This window comes from Capra hircus, chromosome 21 (genome assembly GCF_001704415.2).
Source record: "Capra hircus breed San Clemente chromosome 21, ASM170441v1, whole genome shotgun sequence".
NCBI classification, from domain to species: Eukaryota; Metazoa; Chordata; class Mammalia; order Artiodactyla; family Bovidae; genus Capra; species Capra hircus.
Genome location: NC_030828.1, coordinates 34028229 through 34048659, shown reverse-complemented (window position 1 = coordinate 34048659; position 20431 = coordinate 34028229). Strand labels below are relative to the sequence as shown.

Genomic DNA, 20431 nt, shown 5'->3' with positions numbered 1-20431 from the left:
TTACTGACATGTAAATTGAAATCATGTTCCTGTTGACTAGTATTCAATACTGTATAATTATAGTGTATTATTACACAACTCAATGAATTTGCCCAAGTGATCTAAGTTGCTCAAACTTGAATCTCCTTCATTAACATAAGGCAACCCACTCCAATATTCTTGCCTGGAAAATCCCATGGATGGTGGAACCTGGGAGGCTGCAGTCCATGGGGTCACAAAGAGTCGGACACGACTGAGCAACTTCACTTTCACTTTCACACGTCACTTAAAATATTTCCTGCACTTGATAACTATTCTGGCAGTACTTCCAAGGGGCATCATTGCAATCACTTAAGCTAATGATGGTAATTACATATTAGAAATACTATGTGGAGGAAGGGTTGACTGGAGAGACCAAGGAGGCCTACAAAGGGACAGTCTTAAAGGCATCAAAGTCATAATTGGGGCAAGAACAAAGGCGGTATTGTTGGGAATTGGTATGACAGATCTAGGAACTAGAATTCTGCCTTAATCATCTCTACATTCTAGCCCCATAGCTGCAACATAGTTGGTATTCAGTAATTATATTTAAATAAAGGAAGATAGAATTTAATAAGACTTAACGATGAGTAATTGTTGAAGCAGTCTAGGAGGGGAGGAGTCTGGAATTCCCCTTGATCTTTGGCTTGAGTGGCCTTTGGATGTTAGTTCCCTTCACTGCCCTAAAGAGAGAAGGGGAGGCTGGGATCCCATGCAGCAGGGCTCCTGCTGAATGAGTGACATGGCCCAAAAGAACACTGACCGCCTCATCTTGAAAGCAGAGACCTACACAGAAAAGAGTGGGGGAGGAAAAGTACAAATTTTCTCTTCCTCTTTCTTGGTTGTGGGGCCGGTATAAGGAGACAGTGGGAAATAGACAAGGCTTCCTTCTCCCCTCTTTCCTAACTTCTCTTACCTTCCTAAGACCTCAGGTTTCCCCATCTCTGCCACCACCCCCTCAGCCAATGGCTAGTTAATGGATAATGCTTTCAGTCTCTTTGAGCATCTTGGCATCTCCAACTATGCATCTCCTCTCCTGGCTTCAGAAATCTTATTTCCTCAACTGTGTCACCCTGGAGATAGCAGGAAACCAGTCCCGTTAAATGCATTCATACTGCATTAGTCATGCAAGTGACTAATGGAGCCCTTCAGTTCCCCTCTAGCTAATTATTTGAATTTCCAAAGGAGGCCTTTCCTTTCACTACTCCACAGAAATGAAAGCTCCCAGTCACCTTGTTGAGATGGGGGTGTGACGTGGACAGTTTTTCTGTCACCATTCACCAAGCCAGGCCCTGCCCTGGAATTTTGCTCTGGGGCCAGCTCTCCTCCACGGGTTCTGATTTCATAGGATTTTTGCTTCTTGCATTCTGAGGATGCAAGATTCCTAGGACAGCGTGGCATGCCGCTGTGGTCTTCGTGGAAGGTGAGGCTGGTTTAGGGTGGCATGTCCATACTGGGAAGGGAGGAGTCCAGAGACCACACTCAGTGCTTATATTTCCTTACTGCCCGAGGTTGAGAGGCTCACCCACCAGCAGCAGGGCTAGTGGGTGCCCTCCCTCCCCCTCCCCGCACACACAGCCCGGTTATGTGCTTAATGCCTTGTCTTCTTCCACAACTCCAGAATGTCCAGTGTGTACCTGGCACTGTGCTGCTTGCTTCCCATACACCAGCCCCTCATCTTTGTAACCATCTGTGAGACAGAATCTTTGTCCCTATTGTATAGATGGGGAAATTAAGACTCAGAGAGAGAACGTAATTCACTCACTCATGGTCTCATAGATAGGAACCATGGAAGAGCTCCAGATGCCTTGTCCACGGTCGAGTGGCCTCTGGCGTGGATGTTTAGACACAGGCAGCTTAGGAATGGGAAGACTGAGAACCCAGGGAACTTCCTGGAGCTTCTGTTTAAATAGTCATAGTGCAGTCAATTCACTGCCCAGTCATAACGGAGTAAACTGAACAATGTGTCACAAAACAGAAGAGACAGAGCTTTGTTGTAATTCCCAGTTGGAACGGGTTCTCTGTTGGTTCCCCATTGCTTCCTATTTAAAGTCCAAAAGCCTTTGTTTAGAATTGATTATGGAAACTTTTGGAAAATCTCAGTACATAAAAAGGGGGAGGGAGGAAGAGAAAGGTAACTACTATCAGCATAGAATTTTTCCTTTCCTTCCTGCTGTCTCTATAATTATCTAAAACAGAATGAACATCCCTGACTGTCACAAAGTGTAATTTCCTTAAAATAGGAGCTCATGCATGTCTTTTCAAAAAATAGACCATTTTGAATTTTCAGGCGACTCCATCTGTTGATTGTATGATTTTTTTCTTCCTTGGTTATAAGGTCTTTACCATCATGAGAGTAAATAGTCAACTATTATATCCCCATGGTGTTATTTTTCATATTTAACTCTGATTCATCAAAAATATATCTTGTTGTAGTGTATGAGGCAAAGCTCTAACTTGATTTATTTGCCCCTTCCCGTAACCAGTTTTCCTGATAAAATTGTTGAAAACCCCTTTAATGTCCATTAGTTTGGGATGCTCTTTTTCATTATGTAAAATGCTGTGTTCTGATAGATGACAGGATGTCTTTCGGGGCTTTCTGTTGTGCTGATCTTTCTCTTGGCTATTAGACCAGTACATTAATAGTGGCAGTTCTATAATGTTGTCAGTGGCACTAAAAATCCCTATCCTTACACGGATTTTTCAAAAATTTTCTTAGCTATTTGATCTGTTTACTCCTTCATGTGAAATCTAGAATCAATTGGTTAAGTTTTAAAATCTCATTCTTGGGACTTCCCTTGTTGTCCAGTGGTTAAGAATCTGCCTTCCCAATGCAGGGGATGCAGGTTCGATCCCTGGTCGGAAAACTAAGATTCCACATACTGAGTGGCAACTAAACCCACGTGCCACAACTAGAGAGCCCACGTGCATTAGAGCCCATGCTCTGAAACTGGAGAACCCCCCAACTCTGCGACTAAAGAAAGCCCACACACCACAACGAAGACCCAGCGCAGCCAAAAATAATAATAATTTAAAAAAATTTTTAATTGCTTTAAAATCTCATTCGTAGTTTGCCTAAAATTGCTTCAAACCTTTATATTAACTTCGGAAAAATTAATAATAGTGAGAGGGTAACAGGCAGGAAGGCCAGGGGTCTCCAGAGGAAATAGCCTGCAAGTGTCAGACATTTTTATCTCTCTTAAGAGGCAGGAGGAAACAAACTAGCGATATTTTTTCCTTATCTACACAAATTTAAAAGGAAGTTTCTCTAAAACTTCTGTGTTGCCATAGTGATACCTGGTTTCACCTGAAGTTAACCAATGCCTTTTTCTTATGGAAATGTTTATCTTAAGCTGTGCTAATATACTATGCATTTACCCCAAACTCTGTCTTCAAGTCTCACCTTTTGGCTCAGAACCTACTTGATAAATCAGTATGTTATACTCCAATATTGTTCCTCTAATCTATGTAAATGAAACTATTTGTATGGTGATCTGCCCTTCTTCAGGATTCAAGTTAATCATTTTATGGCCCAAGATAAACCGTTTGGTGCCAAGATTATCCCAAAATGCATCTTATGGGTGAGGGGCCTGGTGCCATTCTGAGTTCTGAGACATTCCTTTCTTTCATTAACAGGCTGCTTGTGACTCTATAACATCCAGCTGAAGACTAGCAGGGGGCACTCTTTCTGCCCCCTTCTGATGCCTATGTCACAAGCTTTCTCTATCTCCTTTAATAAAACTTTATTACACAAAAGCTCTGAGCGATCGAGCCTCGTCTCTGGCCCCAGATTGAATTCTTCTCCTTCGGGGGCCAAGAATCCCGGCGTCGTGATTCAACAACCTTTCAATAGTCTCTGTAGTTGGGACCTTGATACACTCTTTCTTTTTTTTAGACTTTCTCTTTTAGTGGGTTTTTTGTCGTTTAGTCTATATAAGTTCTACACGTTTCTTGTTAGGATTATGTCTAGGTATTATTATTTTTTTTTAGCATTTTAAAAATTGCCATTGTGAATGGGGACTGGAAAATACCATATTTTCTTTTCATTTGCTTTGCTGGAATAGAATTAAGCTCTTTTAATTCTGGCGTATTGATTCTGTGGTGTTTTAGTTCGTTCTTTTGAGTATTCCAGGAGTAAATGAGTGCCCTTTTGCTCTCCAGAGCTACACCTCTCTGCATTAAGTCCAGATCCTTATCATGGAGCTTCTGTGGGCAGGTGCCCACCTCACCTCGGTCACCCCTAAAAATGCCAAGCACACAGGAAGTGCTCAGTGTCTTTTGAATGAAGAACTAAGCCAAGGAAGTCATTCATGGTCTTGGGTGGCAGCCCCGTGAGGGGTCATTCTGATTCAGAGCCTACACCTCAGTCTTAGCAGAAAGATGGGGGCTTTGGGCCCCAGGGTGTCCGTTGTAAGGCCCCAAACAGAGAGAGACCTGAAGCTAATTGTCTCCTTCCATCCAGAGGGGGAGTGGTGGGGGTATCACTCAGTGGTAGAGTATTTGACTGCAGAAGGGGAGTGGTGGGGGTATCACTCAGTGGTAGAGTATTTGACTGCAGAGGGGGAGTGGTGGCTGGTTTCCCTTGGGAGACCACACTTGGGGCAGAAGGGGCCAAAGAAGAGGACCCAGCAGAGACTGTGGTCCACCCAGCAAGTCTTGCTCTCCCTCCAGCCAGGCCACTCTAGGGGTCCCCTTCCCAGCCTGGAGCACTCTTCTTTTTTTCTAAGTTTGTTTTTTCTTTAATGTGGACTATTTCTTAAAGTCTTCATTGGATTTGTTACAATATTGTTTCTGTTTTATGTTTTGGTTTCTTGGCCACGAGGCATGTGGGAACATATACCCCCTGCATTGGAAGGTGAAGTCCTAACCACTGGACCACCAGGGAAATCCCTATGGAGCACCTTTTCTGAGAAAGGGACACTCACCACAGACTCAGCCCCTCTCCCATGGACCCAAAGCTGAGAAAATGACGTCTGGTTCTAGTTCTCCCTTTATGTCTATAGCCTATCTAATTGTCCACATGGAGAAGGCGATGGCACCCCACTCCAGTACTCTTGCCTGGAAAACCCCATGGATGGAGGAGCTTGGTAGGCTGCATTCAGTCATGAAGAGTCGGACATGACTGAGCGACTTCACTTTCACTTTTCACTTTTATGCATTGGAGAAGGAAATGGCAACCCACTCCAGTGTTCTTGCCTGGAGAATCCCAGGGACGGGGGAGCCTGGTGGGCTGCCGTCTATGGGGTCACACAGAGTCGGACACAACTGAAGCAACTTAGCAGCAGCAGCAGCAGCAGTAGTAGCACTCCCATATGAGGTGGGAATTACCTGCATTTTACAGATAAGAAAACCAAGGTCCAGAGAGGTTACATGACCTGCCAAGGAAGGACACAGAGCTGAGGTCAGATCCGCATCTGCCCAGCTTTTTTCTCTGCTCCCCACTACCACTTAACCTCAGTCACTGGCCCTGCTCACAGGCTAGATGAGGCTGTTACTTAGATCCAGTGTGCTGAGGCTGGAGGCGTTGAAGGCTCATGACCCAGTAGTGACCCCCATTCCCCTTTCCACACATTTTTCTGTCTCCAGAGAAGCTTTGCTAGTGTGAAATAAGTCTCCTCTATTTGATCAAGAGGCTCAAGCCCTGGGACTTACCACCTTGGGTAACTTGGGAAGGTTGAGAGCTGGCAAAGCTGAAGACTCATACCTGGTACCTGGTGCCAAGACTTTGGAACTGGGTTGGCCAGCAGGCTCTCTGTTGGCATTTCTGGGACAAGTTGATCTCAATAATTGAGACCAAAGTGGCCCCAGCTAAAATCCTTTCTCCTAAAAATAAAGAAAATAAAAAATAAAATCCTTTCTCCTGGCCTTAGATGGGCTTACTTCTTATTCTCATTGCTGGCGAGAGTAAGTTACAGCAGCATTTCTAGGGAAGTAACTAATATTTTTCCTGGTAATATTTTTTTAATTTATTGATTAATGAACTTCTGGCTACGCTGGGCCGTCGTTGCTGCACTGCAGGCTTTCTCTAGTTGCGGTGAACCGGGGCTGTTCTCTCGCTGTGGTGCTCAGGCTTCTCATTCCACTGGCTTCTCTTGTTGGCAGAGCACAGGCTCCAGGGCACACGGGCTTCAGTAGTTGTGGTGCTCAGGCTTAGTCACCTCCCTGCGTGTGGGATCTTCCTGAACCAAGGGTCAAACCCATGTTCTCTGCCTTGGCAGGCAGATTCTTAACCACCAGATCACAGGGAAGTCCTCCTGGTGCTATTTGAAGAGTAATATTTCATGCAATGTTTCAGAGCATGGACTCTGAGCCAGGCTACTTGGGTTTTAGTTAGTTTCCTATTGTTGCTGTAACAATTTACCACAAATTTAGGGGGCTTGAACCATTACAGACAGATGGTTATTTACCTCTGGAGGTCAGAAGTCTGCAGTAGGTCTCATTGAGCTACAATCGAGGTGTCTGTAGAACAGTGTTCCTTAGGGAGGCTCTTGAGGAGAGTCCATTTTCTTGCCTTTTCCAGCTTCTAGAGGCTGCCTGCATTCTTTTCTTTCTTTAGAAAATATTGTTTATTTATTTATTTGAGTGCTCCCAGTCTTAGTTGCAGCACATGGAATGTTTAGTTTTGGCATGTGGGATCTAGTTCCCTGACCAGGGATCGACCCCTGGACCCTGCATTTGGAAAGCAGAGTCTTAGCGACTAGACCTCCAGGGAAGTCCCTGCCTCCATTCTGTATTTCATGATCCCCTGCCACCTTCAAAGCCACCAGGACAGTATCACTCTGACTTCCACTTCCTCTCCCTCTCTCACTCTCCTGCCTATCTCCTCTTTCCCCTATGAGGTCTCCTGTGATTACACTGGGTCCACCCAGATAATCCAAGATAATCTTCCCATCTCAAGATCCTTGAGATGTAATCACACCTATCAAGTCCTTTTTGCCATGTGAAATGAAGTGAAGTGAAAGTCGCTCAGCCGAGTCCAACTCTTTGCGACCTCATGGCCTCTACAGTCCATGGAGTTCTGCAGGTTAGAATACTGGAGTGGGTAGCCTTTCCCTTCTCCAGGGGACCTTCCCAGCCCAGGGATCAAACCCAGGTCTCCCGCATTGCAGGTGGATTCTTTACCAAATGAGCCACAAGGGAAGCCCAAGAATACTGGAATGGGTAGCCTATCCCTTCTCCAGGGGATCTTCCCAACCCAGAAATTGAACTGGGGTCTCCTGTGTTACAGGTGGATTCTTTACCAACTGAGCTATCAGGGAAGCCCTTCTTGCCATGTGAGGGGTCCTATTCAGGTTCCAGGAATTAGTACTTGAATGCACACCATTATTCTGCCTGCTACAATTTGCTTCTGGACTCTGTCACTTTCTAATTGTGTGACCTTGAACAAGTTATTGCACCTCATGCTTAGTTTCTCCATCCTTAGAATGGGAACAATGATAATTCCCACTCCATAGGATTGTTATAAGGATTAAGTGAGTTGATATTTGTGAAATGTTTATAAGTATCTTGACACATAGTAAGTACTATGGAAGTGTCTGCTGGCTAAGATATATTAAAATATACACTCTCTTAGCAATTCTATTTTATAATATATTTCATAGAAACAAAAGGATCTATGCATTAGGCTACATAAAGCTTTGTCCATATTGGGGGGAAATGCACAAACAGGAAATCACTGGAATGCCCGTTAACACAGAGTTCTGCAACACCCCGGGCTGCAGACCCATCCTGGTCAGAACCTGTTAGGAACTGGCGAGGAGCAAAGGAGGCTTCATCTGCTGCTTCACATTACTCTCATTACTGCCTGAACCACCCCTTGCCACCCCATCCCCCCTCCCCTGCACACACCCCTCCCACCCAACCCGTGGAAAAATTGTCTTCCACTAAACTGATCCAGTGCATTATTAATAGAATGACTGAGTCAGTGTGGTCCATCTGGAATGTAATGGATCTATTAAAGAATACATTAGTCCATCCTAAAGGAGATCAGTCCTGGGTGTTCATTGGTAGGACTGTTGTTGAAGCTGAAATTTCAATACTTTGGCCACCTCATGCAAAGAGTTGACTCATTGGAAAAGACTCTGATGCTGGGAGGGATTGGGGGCAGGAGGAGAAGGGGACGACAGAGGATGAGATGGTTGGATGGCATCACCGACTCAATGGACATGGATTTGGGTGGACTCTGGGAGTTGGTGATGGACAGGGAGGCCTGGCATGCTGCAGTTCATGGGGTCGCAAAGAGTCAGACACGACTGAGCGACTGAACTGAACTGAAGATTATGCTTGTAGACCTAGATGAGGAGTGTCCTGAACAAAAGTTAAATTAGAGGAGGAAGTTACAAAATAATCGTTTAGCATGATCTGATTTTTTTTTTTTAATAAACATCAACCTGCCCAAAATTGTTGTAGGTATGAGTTAGTTATTTAACCTCTGAACATCTTGATTTCTTCTGTCTGTGAAGTGAGGATAATAATCATTCTCTTGAGACACTCTACGGAGGATGAAATGTATCAAGTCCTTGGAATTCTGCTAGCAGCAGAAGAGTGTGACTATTTATGTGAAGTGGTTTGAAGAGCCAGAGGTGTGAAGGATGCACCCAGGATGCTCTCCTGGTTGCCTCCGAAGTGGAGAAAAGAAATTCAGAAGTGCTGGGTACTTCTGATGATGATTAACTCTGCTTTAAAAAAAAAAATTATTTAATCGGAGGATAATTACTTTACAATATTGTGATGATTTTTTGCCATACATAGACGTGAATCAGCCATGGGCATACATGTGCCACCCCATCCTGAAACCCCCTCCCACCTCCCTCCCCACCCTATCCCTTTGGGTTGGCCCAGAGCACTAGCTTTGGGTACCCTGCTTCACGCATCAAACTTGCACTGGTCATCTATTTTACATATGGGAATGTACATAGTTCAATGCTGTTCTCTCAAATCATCCCACCCTCGCCTTCTCCCATAGAGTCCAAAAGTCTGTTCTTTACATCTGTGCCTCTTTTGCTGCCCTGCATGTAGGATTTTTGTTACTGTCTTTCTAAATTACATGTATGTGTTAATATACAGTATTTCACGGATGGAGGCTAGCTATTACTACTTTAGTAACTTTTTTTATGTTCCAGTAAGTTTCATTGGTAGTTTGGATACGATCCCCATAACCAGAAACACTGAACTGAGAAAAGCACAGATGTAGAAACATACCAGGATTCAAAGTTTTGTAACTGTTTTGAAGAGGCATTCAGTAAAGAATATTTAAAGAGAAAAAGCAGGAATCCCCTACATCAGGCCAACCTTCTGTGTCCGCAGCATCTACTGCCGAGGCTGCTCCAAGCCCTTGTGCTGCTCGTGCGCTCTCCTGGATAGGGACCATGGCGAGCTCAAGTGCGACATCAGCATGGAGATCCAGCAGCGGCAGGATGAGCTGGACACCATGACCCAGGACCTGCAGGAGCAGGACCGCAGCTTCGGGGCAGCGCAGGCGCAGATGCGCTCTGCCATCAGCCAGCTGGGCCGCGTACGCGCCGACACTGAGGAGTTCATCCGTGAGCGCGTGCGCGAGGTGGTAGCGCACGTGCTAGAGCAGGAGCGTGAGCTGCTGGAAGGCGTGGGTGCGCGGTACCAGCGCGACTATGAAGAGATAGCGGGCCAGCTGGGCCGGCTGGATGCTGTACTGCAGCGGATCCGTATGGGCAGCGTGCTGGTGCAGAGGATGAAACTATACGCCTCGGATCAGGAGGTGCTGGACATGCATGACTTCCTGCGCAAGGCACTCCACCAGCTGCGCCAAGAGGAGCCCCAGAGTCTGCGAGCCACGGTGCACACAGACAGCTTCAACGAATTCAGGGTGCGCCTGCAGGGCCTCGTCTCTTGCATCACCCAGGGTAGAGGTAAGCCACCATCACCTCATGCCTGGCCTGTTTACCCTGTGAGGGCTTGGGCCTGCTGATGCCCCTGGGGAAAGGCAGGTGGAAAAGATCAGCCCCATGTGACATAAGAGGAAACTGGGGGGTTTTTATCAAGTCTCTTAGGTTTGATCACATTGTAGGTTACAGAGCGCAGGATAAGTCTGGGGGAGCGGAAGCCTGCAGCCACCCAGTAGGGTCACGTCTGACTGATTTATAAGACCCTAAGTATTAATTGTGATCTTGTGACTCTCAAGGAAGTTGAAAGTGAAAGTCACTCAGTTGTGTCCAACTCTGCTATCCCATGAACTGTAGCCCACCAGGCTCCTCTGTCCGTGGAATTCTCCAGGCAAGAGGGACTGGAATAGGTTGCCAATTCCTTCTCCAGGGAATCTTCCCAACCCAGGGATTGAACCCCGGTATCCTGCATTGCAGGCAGATTCTTTACCGCTTGAACCACTGGGGGAAGCCCCTCAAGGGACTTAAGAAACTATAAAGCTGAGAACCATACCCTGTATCATTTTAGCCCCAGAGGGGCCGACCACTACCACCACCACCACTCCTAACCCCCACCCCCATCCCCTGGTGGGGTGCTTACCCAAAACCAGGCTCAGTGGAAGGGATCTTTTGCCCCTCGGATGGCCTGCCATCTGGACTAGCTGTCTACCTGTGTGGTATTGGGCACTGGGGAAGTGAGGAGACAGAGGACCAGTTTCTGATGTGGAGTTGTCCAGTCCGACTGGGAGACAAGGTTGGGGCACATCGTGTGGCTGGAGAATGAGACAGTGCTTGGCTCTGTAGCCCAAATCCAGGAGCTGCAGCAGCTTTCTAGGCACTGGAGGAGCAAGGAGGCTTCCAGGAGACACGGGCTGCACAGGAGGGCCTCCAGGGTAAGGAGGCTGAAATGGCTCTTTGACAAAATCTCCGGTTCTGGTGTGAGAATGCCCTTTCACTGAGAAAGGGGGGGGAAGCCTCAGAATCTGAAGGTTCTTGGGCAGATGGCAGCGATGGAGACCTGCTCACTCCTGGCCTCGGAGCTAGTGGATGTGGATTCATCAAAATGCAGTCCTAGCGTGGACATGCGCCTTCTCCACCTAGGTGGTAACTGTTACCGCATGTACAGGAAATGACTTCCATAGAGTTTAAACAGCTTGCCTCGGTGGTGGCAGAGAAAGGAGTTATTTTATCTTCCAGCATGAGAGATTTAGATTTAATAAAAACAGGCCACAGGTCAGAAGAGTGTCATGGAGTTCTCACTGTGCAGAGAAATCAGTGAGCAGTAACACTGTTAGAATTGTCTGTGCTTTGCCTTGGTGGTGGCCCCAAGTTGGAGAGAGCTGTGCTTGGGATCTGGAGCCAAAGGCAAGTACTCTCCCATGCCATCCCTCTCTTCCTTCTAGGTGAGTTCATGCCCACTGCAATCAGGGAGCTTTCTTTCCAGCTACAGCCACTTCATGGAGCTGCCAGAGGCCCTGGAAAAGGGGTCTCCAGGAAAAGCAACAGGAATGTTTCCTTTGTCACTGTCCTAAGACAGGATGCCTCTCACCAGGGATGTCCCTGATCTGCCTATGACCTTCTCTGTGTTCTCCAGATGCAGCTCTATCCAGGAGAGCCAGCCCAGAAGCTGCCAGCACTCCCAGAGACACTTGTGGTCCTGACCCGGTGAGATGGACTTGAGGTTTGAAGGGGGGAGGTGGTCCATCCTGCAGGCTGGGTGGGTTGGGAGTTCCCCTCTGTTGAGAAGGAAGCTGAGTCTTGCTGTCCCCGTGTCTGCAGGCAACAGAGGAGAGAGAGCACCTGAGAGAATGACAGCAGGGGCCTGGACTGCAGCTTCAGTGGGAGGGGCCGGAGGAAGGGCTGGCTGGCTCTGGGCTCCTATGTGCCATAGTAGGTCTTGATGTCATAGTAGGTCTCCAGGAGGTGTTAGGCCCAGGGATGGACAGGAGATAAAGCAGTGGTCCCTGGCAAGCAGGCCCTTGATAGACATGGCAGATGACCCTCCCCTCTGTGTGCCCCACTCCAGATATGTGGCCCTTCCCCCACGTAGGGTTCTGGAGAGGAATGGAGAATGAGGCCAGGTGTCAGACAGTGATCACAGCAGCCTGGGTTCCGTCGATGTGATTTTAGGGCCATCACAGGCCAAAGAGCCGTAGTATTCAGGGTTGGAAAGCGCCCGTGCTCCCTTTCATGCCGTCATTCCCTCTGCAGCGCCGCTGACCTGTGACTGTCAGCCACCATGCACACACCTCCAGGGGCAGGAAGCTTGCTCATTCCTGAGGCTTGAGCCACTCCCATCTCTGCAGTGCTCTTAGAGCGCATCTTAGGGTGCAAATGCAGTGGCATCCTGTTACCTGTCCTCTTGGCTACTTGCACGCATTTCTCCTCTCTCCCAGGATAAGCTTTTTCAGTTCCTCCCTGGATCGGGCACCTGGTCTGCTCCCCATCCTGGTCATCCAGGTGTGTGTGCATGTCAAGGAGCTGGGCCCAGGATTGACTGGTCCTCCTTGGAAGGCAGGTCTTCTGGTGAGGGCAGTCAGCCTTTCTAGCTCTGCCATGGTGTGGCCCATAGGAGACAGAGATTGCTGTAGGTTGAGGCAATCAGAAGAGGCTTCCTGTAGGAAGCAGAACTTGGGATCTGAGAGCTTTAGAGTTAGGAGAAATCTTGGAGTCTGACCTGCTCTTGTATAGAGGATGAAGCTAAGACCCCAAAGAGGGTGTGACTTAACCCAAGGCCACACAGCATGCTAATGCTAAGGGCAGGACTTGAAGCCAGTTCCCAACTGTCTTGGGTACTGCATTCTCATACACACACATATAAAATTTTAAAAGGACGTTTAATTCTGGATATTTAGGACAAGTAATACAATCACATGGTCAGAAGTCATAATAAAAACATAGAAAGTGATCATGTCTTCCTCCCACCTTGTTCCCCATCTGACCAGTGTTTACACCCATATTGTTGTCGTTTAGTCACTGAATTGTGTCCGACTCTTGTGACCCCATAAACTGCAGCCTGCCAGGCTCCTCTGTCTATGAGATTTCTCAGGCAAGAATACTAGAGTGGATTGTCATTTCCTTCTCCAGGGAATCTTCCCAACCCAGGGATAAAGCCTGCATCTCCTGCATTGAGAGGCTGATTCTTTACCACTGAGCCACGCTTATTTCTTATATATCCTTCCAGAATTTCTTTATGTAGTTACAAGCAAATATGACTATATACTTGCTTTTTTTTGGACAGAGGTAGCACAGTGCCACATATATATTATACCTAGGGCACAATACTATTGGGGAATTCTTATCTCATCAGTAGGCAGGGAGCTTCCTGATGCCTTTTTACATCTGCATAGTGGTCTGTGCTAAAATAGGTGTAGTGTGATTTATTTAGCCAGTTCCTTGGCTTTTAGGTTATTTTGATATGATAGAAAATGCTAGAATGAGAAATAGTCTTCAAAGAAGTTATGAATGGTGGTGAAAAGTGCCCCAGGGCCACAGACTGCTCTGGCTTCCAGGTGTCAGTTGTTAGTTAATGAACAACAGCAAGAGAGCCTATGTTGTCTTGTGTGAAGAAGGTCCGGGCATTTTTCTGGGTCTCGTCTTGTGCCCTCTCATTGCCAGTTTCTAAGCAGGTTGAACTTGGAGCATCAGAAGAATGCTCTGTGCAGACTCTTCTTGCTTTCATTTTCATAATAGGCTTGGGGGTGGGGATGGATGGAGCTGGGGAATGGAAGTGGGTCATACACCATGAGTGCAAAGGACAGGTGCTGCTGCTTGAGGGGGGCAGGCATGGTCTGGCTGTGCTAGGAGAGAAGCACCGCTTGGACGCACATTCCTGCCTTAGGAGGCAGGAACTGGGCTTCCAGCACCAACACGCATCCCTCTTGAAACTGCTGGTTTATTTTAATCCCCACCCCATGCCTAGGTGGAAAGTGAAAGTGAAAAGTGAAAGTGAAGTCGCTCAGTCGTGTCCGACTCTTTGCGACCCCATGGACTGTAGCCTACCAGGCTCCTCTGTCCATGAGATTCTCCAGGCAAGAATACTGGAGTGGGTTGCCATGTCCTTCTCCAGGGGATCTTCGCGACCCAGGGATCGAACCCCGGTCTCCAGCATTGGAGACAGACGCTTTAACCTCTGAGCCACCAGGGAAGCCCCGTGCCTAGGTGGAGAGGATGATGAATACCAACTGGTGTAATTAACTAGGAGCGCTTGGGTAGGACGGCACCTCGGACATTGTCCTTCCTCTCTCTCCCTTGGTTCTTTTTGTAATGATGTCACAATACTTTAATGGAAAAAATAAATTGTTTTAAAACTGTAAAATAACTATGAATCAGTCATGATGGTTTTGTTTTTTTTTTTTCCTTTACTGAGCTCTCATATGTGTCCCTGCTTCATTAACATGGGTAGGTGGTGTCAGGAAGGATGGGGCAGAGGCTGAGAGGAGCCCAGCCCTGCCTTTGGGGAGTTCACAGCCCATGTGGAACGAGGTTCTCTTACATGCCAGCAGTTTTCAGAGACACACACAGGCAGGCAGACCAAGACCTTTCGAACTCTTTTCATTTTTTAAAAAAATTTATTTACTTTCTGGCTGCACTGGGTCTTCGTTGCTCACTCGAGCTTTTTCTAGTTGCAGCAAGTAGGGGCTCCTCTCTAGTTGCAGTGTGCATGCTTCTCATTGTGGTGGCCTCTCGTTGCAGAGCACAGATTCTTAGAACACAAGCTCAGTAGTTGTGGCACACAAACTTAGTTGCCCCTCAGCCTATGGGATCTTTCTGGACCAGAGATCGAACCCAGGTCCCCTGCATTAGAAGGCAGATTCTTAACCACTGGACCACCAGTAAAGTCCCCACTCTTTCATTTTTAATGGTGATCAAATACATATAACATAAATTTGCCTGGAAGTGGAACTGCTGAATCGTATAATAATTCTGTCTTTAATTTTGGGGGAATCACCATAAAATTTTCCATAGTGGCTGCACCGCATGGGTGCACCAACAGTCCACAACGGTTCCAGTTTCTCCACATTCTCATTCGCACTCTTTTTTTAAGTAGTGGCCATCTTAATGACTGTGGAGTGGTGTAAACTTTTTGACCACCACCCACTGTAAAAGATATATTTTACATCTAACCTACTGGTGTATACCCGTGCACATACCTATAGCTAAAACAGAAGTTTTGTGCCATAAATTACACTTATAAATGTGGAATGTACTCCTAAGACTTTACTGTTCTGTAGCATTCTATGTTATACAAAAATGCTAGTCATGACTTTGCTGCCATGATCCAGCCATGGGTCACAACTGTAATTTGTAAAACACTGGCACAGAGAGTACCCTGGAGATTGTATATTTTTCCAAGAGGCCTGGGAGAAAATGACCTGCCAAATTATCCCCTCCTCCCACACAACCCGTCCCCCCCACCCCCACCCCAAACAGGTCCACTCTGATTCAGAGAGACAGCTCTCCTCTCTTTTTGTGAAGCTGTTGAGAAAAAGAAACCCAGGAAGGAGGGGAGGAAATCAGTCCATGATAGTCCATGAGTTGGGAACCCACATTTGACATGAAGGCACTTGACATCAAGAAGAGCCCCACCGCAGGGTCCTGGTCCCCAGCACACGGCCGGTCGTGCCGGGCTTCCCCGACTGCCCCTGCCCTGGCCTGGCCAGGTAAGCCCTGCCGTTCACCCTGTGAGGGTGGGCCTGACCCCGTGCCCCACTGCTTGGGAGCGGACAGAGCCTCTCCCCATGAGGAAAGCACATTCCTGACCTCACCCTCTTACAGCCCAGTGCCTGGGTTTTCTAACGCAGCTCAGCTTAGCCAAGAGCGCCCTCCAGCTGTGTGGATGGACCTCGGGCTCCAGACGGACCCTCATCTGCCGATTGCACAGGGAGTGTGAGGCGCCAAGGAGTCAGGATTGGAGGCAGGAGGGGCAGGCTGGAGCCCCTGGACTGAGCCCCAGAATCTGGGCCTTTCATTGCAGAGGGATGCTCGCCGCATCACAAACAGCGTTTCAGCAAAAGCTCCAGCTTACTCTTAAGTTTCCCATGATAGGGAAAGATGGTGCAGAGGGACATAAAGGAGACAGTGAGTGAAGAAAAGGGAACATACTCAGGCGCAGAAAGGGAACTTGCATTTCAAAAGCACTGGATTCGGACTTCCCTGGTGGCGCAGTGGATAACAATCTGCCTACTGGTGCAGGGGACGTGGGTTCAATCCTTGGTCCAGGAAGATTGCACATGCCGCGGAGCATGCTCCGCGACTACGGCGCCCACGCGCCTAGAGCCCGTGCGCTAAGAAAGAGAAGCCCACACACCGCAGCTGGAGAGTAACCTCCTCTTGCCACAACTAGAGAAAGCCTACACAAAGCAACGAAGATCCGATGCAGCCAAAAATAAATTTTTAAAAAATTAGAAAGAACACTAGTTTCAAGCCCCTGGCCCAGGCCCTTATTAGGTATATAACCTTAGGAAATCACTTAACCTCTCTGTGTCTTGGTTTCCTTCTCTGTAGATGGGCAATAATCATAATATAGTACCACCTCCTTTTTTTTTTTTTTAACTGTAATTTCATTGTAAAATTCACTATTTTAAAGTATACCATCCAGTGACATTTAGTGCACTCACAGTCTGGTATAACTCTCCCAGACTATAGTTCCTGTACTTTCATTTCCCCAAAAGGAAAGCCTGTATCCATGGAGCAGTCACTCCTCACTTTGCCTCCCCCAACCCTTGGTGACCCCCAGTCTGCTGTCTCTGTGCAGTTGGCACTTCTGGATATTTTGTATAAATGGAATCATACAGTATGCATTCTTTTGTGGCTAGCTGTCCACTTAGCATGATGCGTTCAAGGTTCCTCCACCTTGTGTGGTCAGAACTCAATCCTTTCTCTGGCTGAATAGCATTCTCCTGAATGGCTACCCTACATTTTATCTCTTCATCAGTTGACATTTGGGCTGCTTCCAACTTTGGGCTATTGTGAACAAGTGATGGGGCAGGGGGCAATGTCAGCTCAGTGGAAGGGTCCCCTCTCTATGATGAATTTGCAGCTAGAGAGGAGCTACTACCATTAGTAGGGACCACCACCACTTTGTCCCTAGAGTTGTCTGTGCTGGTCTCTGCTTAGTCGCTCAGTCATGTCTGACTGTAACGCCATGGACCATAGCCTGCCAGGCTCCTCTGTCCATGAGGATTTACCAGGCAAGAATACTGGAGTGGGTTGCTATGCCCTCCTCCAAGGGATCATCCCAACCCAAGGACTGAACCCAGGTCTCCCACATTACAGGTGGATTCTTTACTGTCTGAGCCACCAGGGAAGCCCTGGAGTTGTCTAGGCTGGGTCTACTTGTCAAGTGAGCCTTGAGTTGTTGGCAGTGTGATCCCTGAGGCCATCTTCTGGCCCCATTAGGATGCACAGGCATTGACGTAGTCCCTGGGGTGCCAGCACCTCAGGGTTGCCAGAAGGTGAAGTCATGGAGGCTGCAAGGAAGACTTCTGGTCCCCAGTAGGCTCTGGGTATTGGACCAGGAGCCAGCTCTTATGTCTGGGTGAGGCCTTGGAGACTGAGCTGACCCCACACCAGGGGACCTGGGTGGTCCTACTGCCTGGTCATTTTTGTTTTTTATATTTATTTATTTGGCTGCACTGGGTCTTAGTTGAGGCACACGCGCTCTTTAGTTTCGGCATGTGAGATCTAGTTCCCCGACCAGGGGTCAAACCTGAGCCCCCTGCATTGGGAGTACGGGACTTACACACTGGCCCACCAGGGAAGTCCCTTGCCTGGTCATTTCTGACTACTTTTGTGTCCCAACTTTGCAGCCAGAGGAGGTGCCGAGGGACCAGATGCAAGCCGCGGGATTGGCCGTGGTACAGCCGGTGCCAGGGGCACACCCTGTGCCAGTGTACGCCTTCTCCATCCAAGACCCCTCCCGCAGAGAAGTAAGATATTCCCCAGCCCTCCCCTCCCCTTCCCAGGGCCCGGATCCCACTAGGTGGTAAGAGGTGGAATGGAAGTGAGAACCCAGACCTCAATAGGCACTGACTCTGTGCTCTCCCAGCTCTTGGTTGCCGTGTTAGGAAGCTTCCCTCCAAGCAGGAGCCCCTCCCAGGGCAGTCAGAAGCCAGCAGAGATTGGTGGTCAGTGGTCACCAGCAGGGCCGGTGTGCCTGCTGACTTGGGAGGACCTCTGTGTAGAGAGGTGTGATCCGCATGGCAGATAGCAAAGGGGACAGCAGGAGCAAAGGGCATGGGGCAGGGAACAGATTCCTGCCACTCAGGTCTAGGTCTCTGCCCACGGCCCCAGTCCCCTGGAGGCTCCTGACCCTGCCCTGTGACACCCCACTGCACAGGAGGGCACCCACACGCAGAAGAGGAAGGCCTGCCAGACCGAGTGCCCCCGGAAGGTCATCAAGATGGAGTCTGAGGAGGGGGAAGAGTCTAGGTTGGCTCAGAGCTCCCCTGAGCAGCCCAGGCCCAGCACCTCCAGGGCAGTCTCGCCACCCCACCTGGATGGGCCCTCCAGCCCCAAGAGCCCCATCATAAGAGATGAGCTCCCCTTGCCTGAGAGCAACCATCAAACCGGCGACCCTGCAGAGACAGGTAGGGAGTGGGGATGGGCAGGATGGGCTGAGGCCTGCATGCTGTCTTCCAGGGGCTGGGTGGGACCCCTCCTCTGCATCCTGACGCCCTTCCCAGGAAGCCCAAGGCAAGCAGCATTCCCTGTGTGTCTTGCCCTCAGCTGCCACCAAATGGGGAAGGGCAAGCCCAGGGTTTGTCTGGGGGGGGCTAGCGCGGATGGTTTAGCCCATGCTTTTCTGGGATGCCCATGAAGGGAGCATGATAGCCTGGGGAACGCATTTCCTTAGCTCCTTCCCCTGACACACCCTTTTCGAACCTAGTACCATGCCTCTGCACAGGATGGGTCTCCCCAAACAATGTTTGTTGGTGGGTGTCTAGCACATGCTCAGAGAAGACTTGGGTAAAGTCCACACCCGTCGGTTCCCAAATTTTTTTTACGAAGGCCATCCACCTAAGGTATCTCGCTTGCTCAAGGTATCTTTTATGGCCACTGCCAGACAGGGAGTCCTTTCATGTGAGTGGAGGTCAACCCCCAGAATCCTGGAATGTTCAAGACTGTTCTTCCTGGAGCTGTTTTACCCAGTGTCCAGCATTGTTTTCATTCTAGGTCCCACACTGACCCCTGTCCCCGGTCACACTGAACCCTGACCCTGGCCATACACTCAGCCCCAATGGAGAATCCTTGCTCACAGATGCTATTGGTAATCAGAAGGTTTTGTAAACCTAAAGTATCTTTTAACTCAAACATCTCAGCTCACAGAGCTGAGAATTGGAACAACCAGTGTGCTGCTTTAGGATGGCCAAAGGTTCCAAACCAGGTGGTGCTTGTCACACCCCGTCCACAGGTAGTCAGTTCTGAATCATTCCAGGGCCAGTGGCTGAATTAAGTCACCACAGACAAGGCATAGCAGGCAGTGATGGAAAGCCACCTTGAGTAACCCCTCCATACAGGCAGATCCTGGCTTCCCAGGTGGCCCAGTGGTAAAGAACCCACCTGCCAACACAGGTAGACATCAGAGAGGCAGGTTCGATCCCTGCATTGGGGGTCCCCTGAAGGGAGGCACGGCAACCCACTCCAGTATTCTTGCCCAGAGAATTCCACTGGCAGAGAGGCCTGGCGGGCTACAGTCCACAGGGTTGCAAAGAGTCGGACATAACTGAGCGACTAAACAGGCAGATCCACGCTGGCACACACGCTGAATGTTGACAGCCCCCTTGCAGGGCACATGTTACCCACCCAGCCCACTGGCCTGCAAGGATTCCCACAGGAGAACACCCTGGGCTCCGTCCACGAGCAGCCCTGGCAGGGCCTAACCCCGTCTCCCCTGCTCCGTTTCAGAGGAGCGCGTCGTGGTGATCAGCAGCTCGGAAGACTCAGATGCTGAAAACCCGGTGAGTTGCTCAGAAGTCTGACCCAGGACACTGCCTCCCCCCATTCCAGGTCCCCAGGGGCACAGCCCCAGCAGGTGACTCTCAGACTCACCTCGCGCCCAGGGGATTTATCAGTGAGGCAGTGAGTCCTGAGCTGTCCGGAGGATAGTCTCCAATTGCCAGCTGTGGCCTGGATCGCCCCAGCCCTCCCATCGTACCAGGGTAGGAGCCGTCAGTAATCACACGTACTCTTTCTGAAGGCCTGGACAGGGCTTCCCTTCAGAGCCCTATGTCTTTTCTGGACTAGCCAATGCCTGTGTCTGCGGCTTCCTTATGCATTTTCTGCCCTCCTAAGTCTCAGTGAGGGGGGCGGATCTGCACCCGTTCCCCGGTTAACGGCAGTGATGCAGGGCCACATGGGGGTATGAGGGCGCAGGGCAGCATCACGCAGGGCCCAGACTAGTACACTGTGACTCCATGTAAGCAGAACTTTCTTTAAAGCCATCCCACAGTGGGACAAGTGGCCGCACGGGTTGTGACCCTCCTGTCCCCGGAGGTTTGTTCATAGAGGTT

The 20431-nt window shown here is 48.9% G+C and overlaps 1 protein-coding gene across 6 annotated transcripts in view; it reads left to right on the top strand.

The window, feature by feature from the left end:
- The window catches only part of PML (promyelocytic leukemia), a 51612-nt gene that overhangs the window by 19162 nt on the left and 12019 nt on the right, over positions 1-20431 (top strand). For 3 of the 6 annotated variants that reach the window (XM_005695149.3, XM_005695154.3, XM_005695151.2), the window contains exons 3-7: positions 9325-9905; positions 11512-11582; positions 17729-17848; positions 18259-18508; positions 19827-19879. In XM_005695149.3, coding sequence (XP_005695206.1) covers positions 9325-9905; positions 11512-11582; positions 17729-17848; positions 18259-18508; positions 19827-19879 — 1075 coding nt within the window. Of the gene's footprint in view, positions 1-9324; positions 9906-11511; positions 11583-11696; positions 12962-13839; positions 13893-13986; positions 14253-17728; positions 17849-18258; positions 18509-19826; positions 19880-20431 lie in introns of those variants that run through there. The other 3 variants (XM_005695155.3, XM_013973033.2, XM_005695156.3) reach the window with 3 other exon arrangements.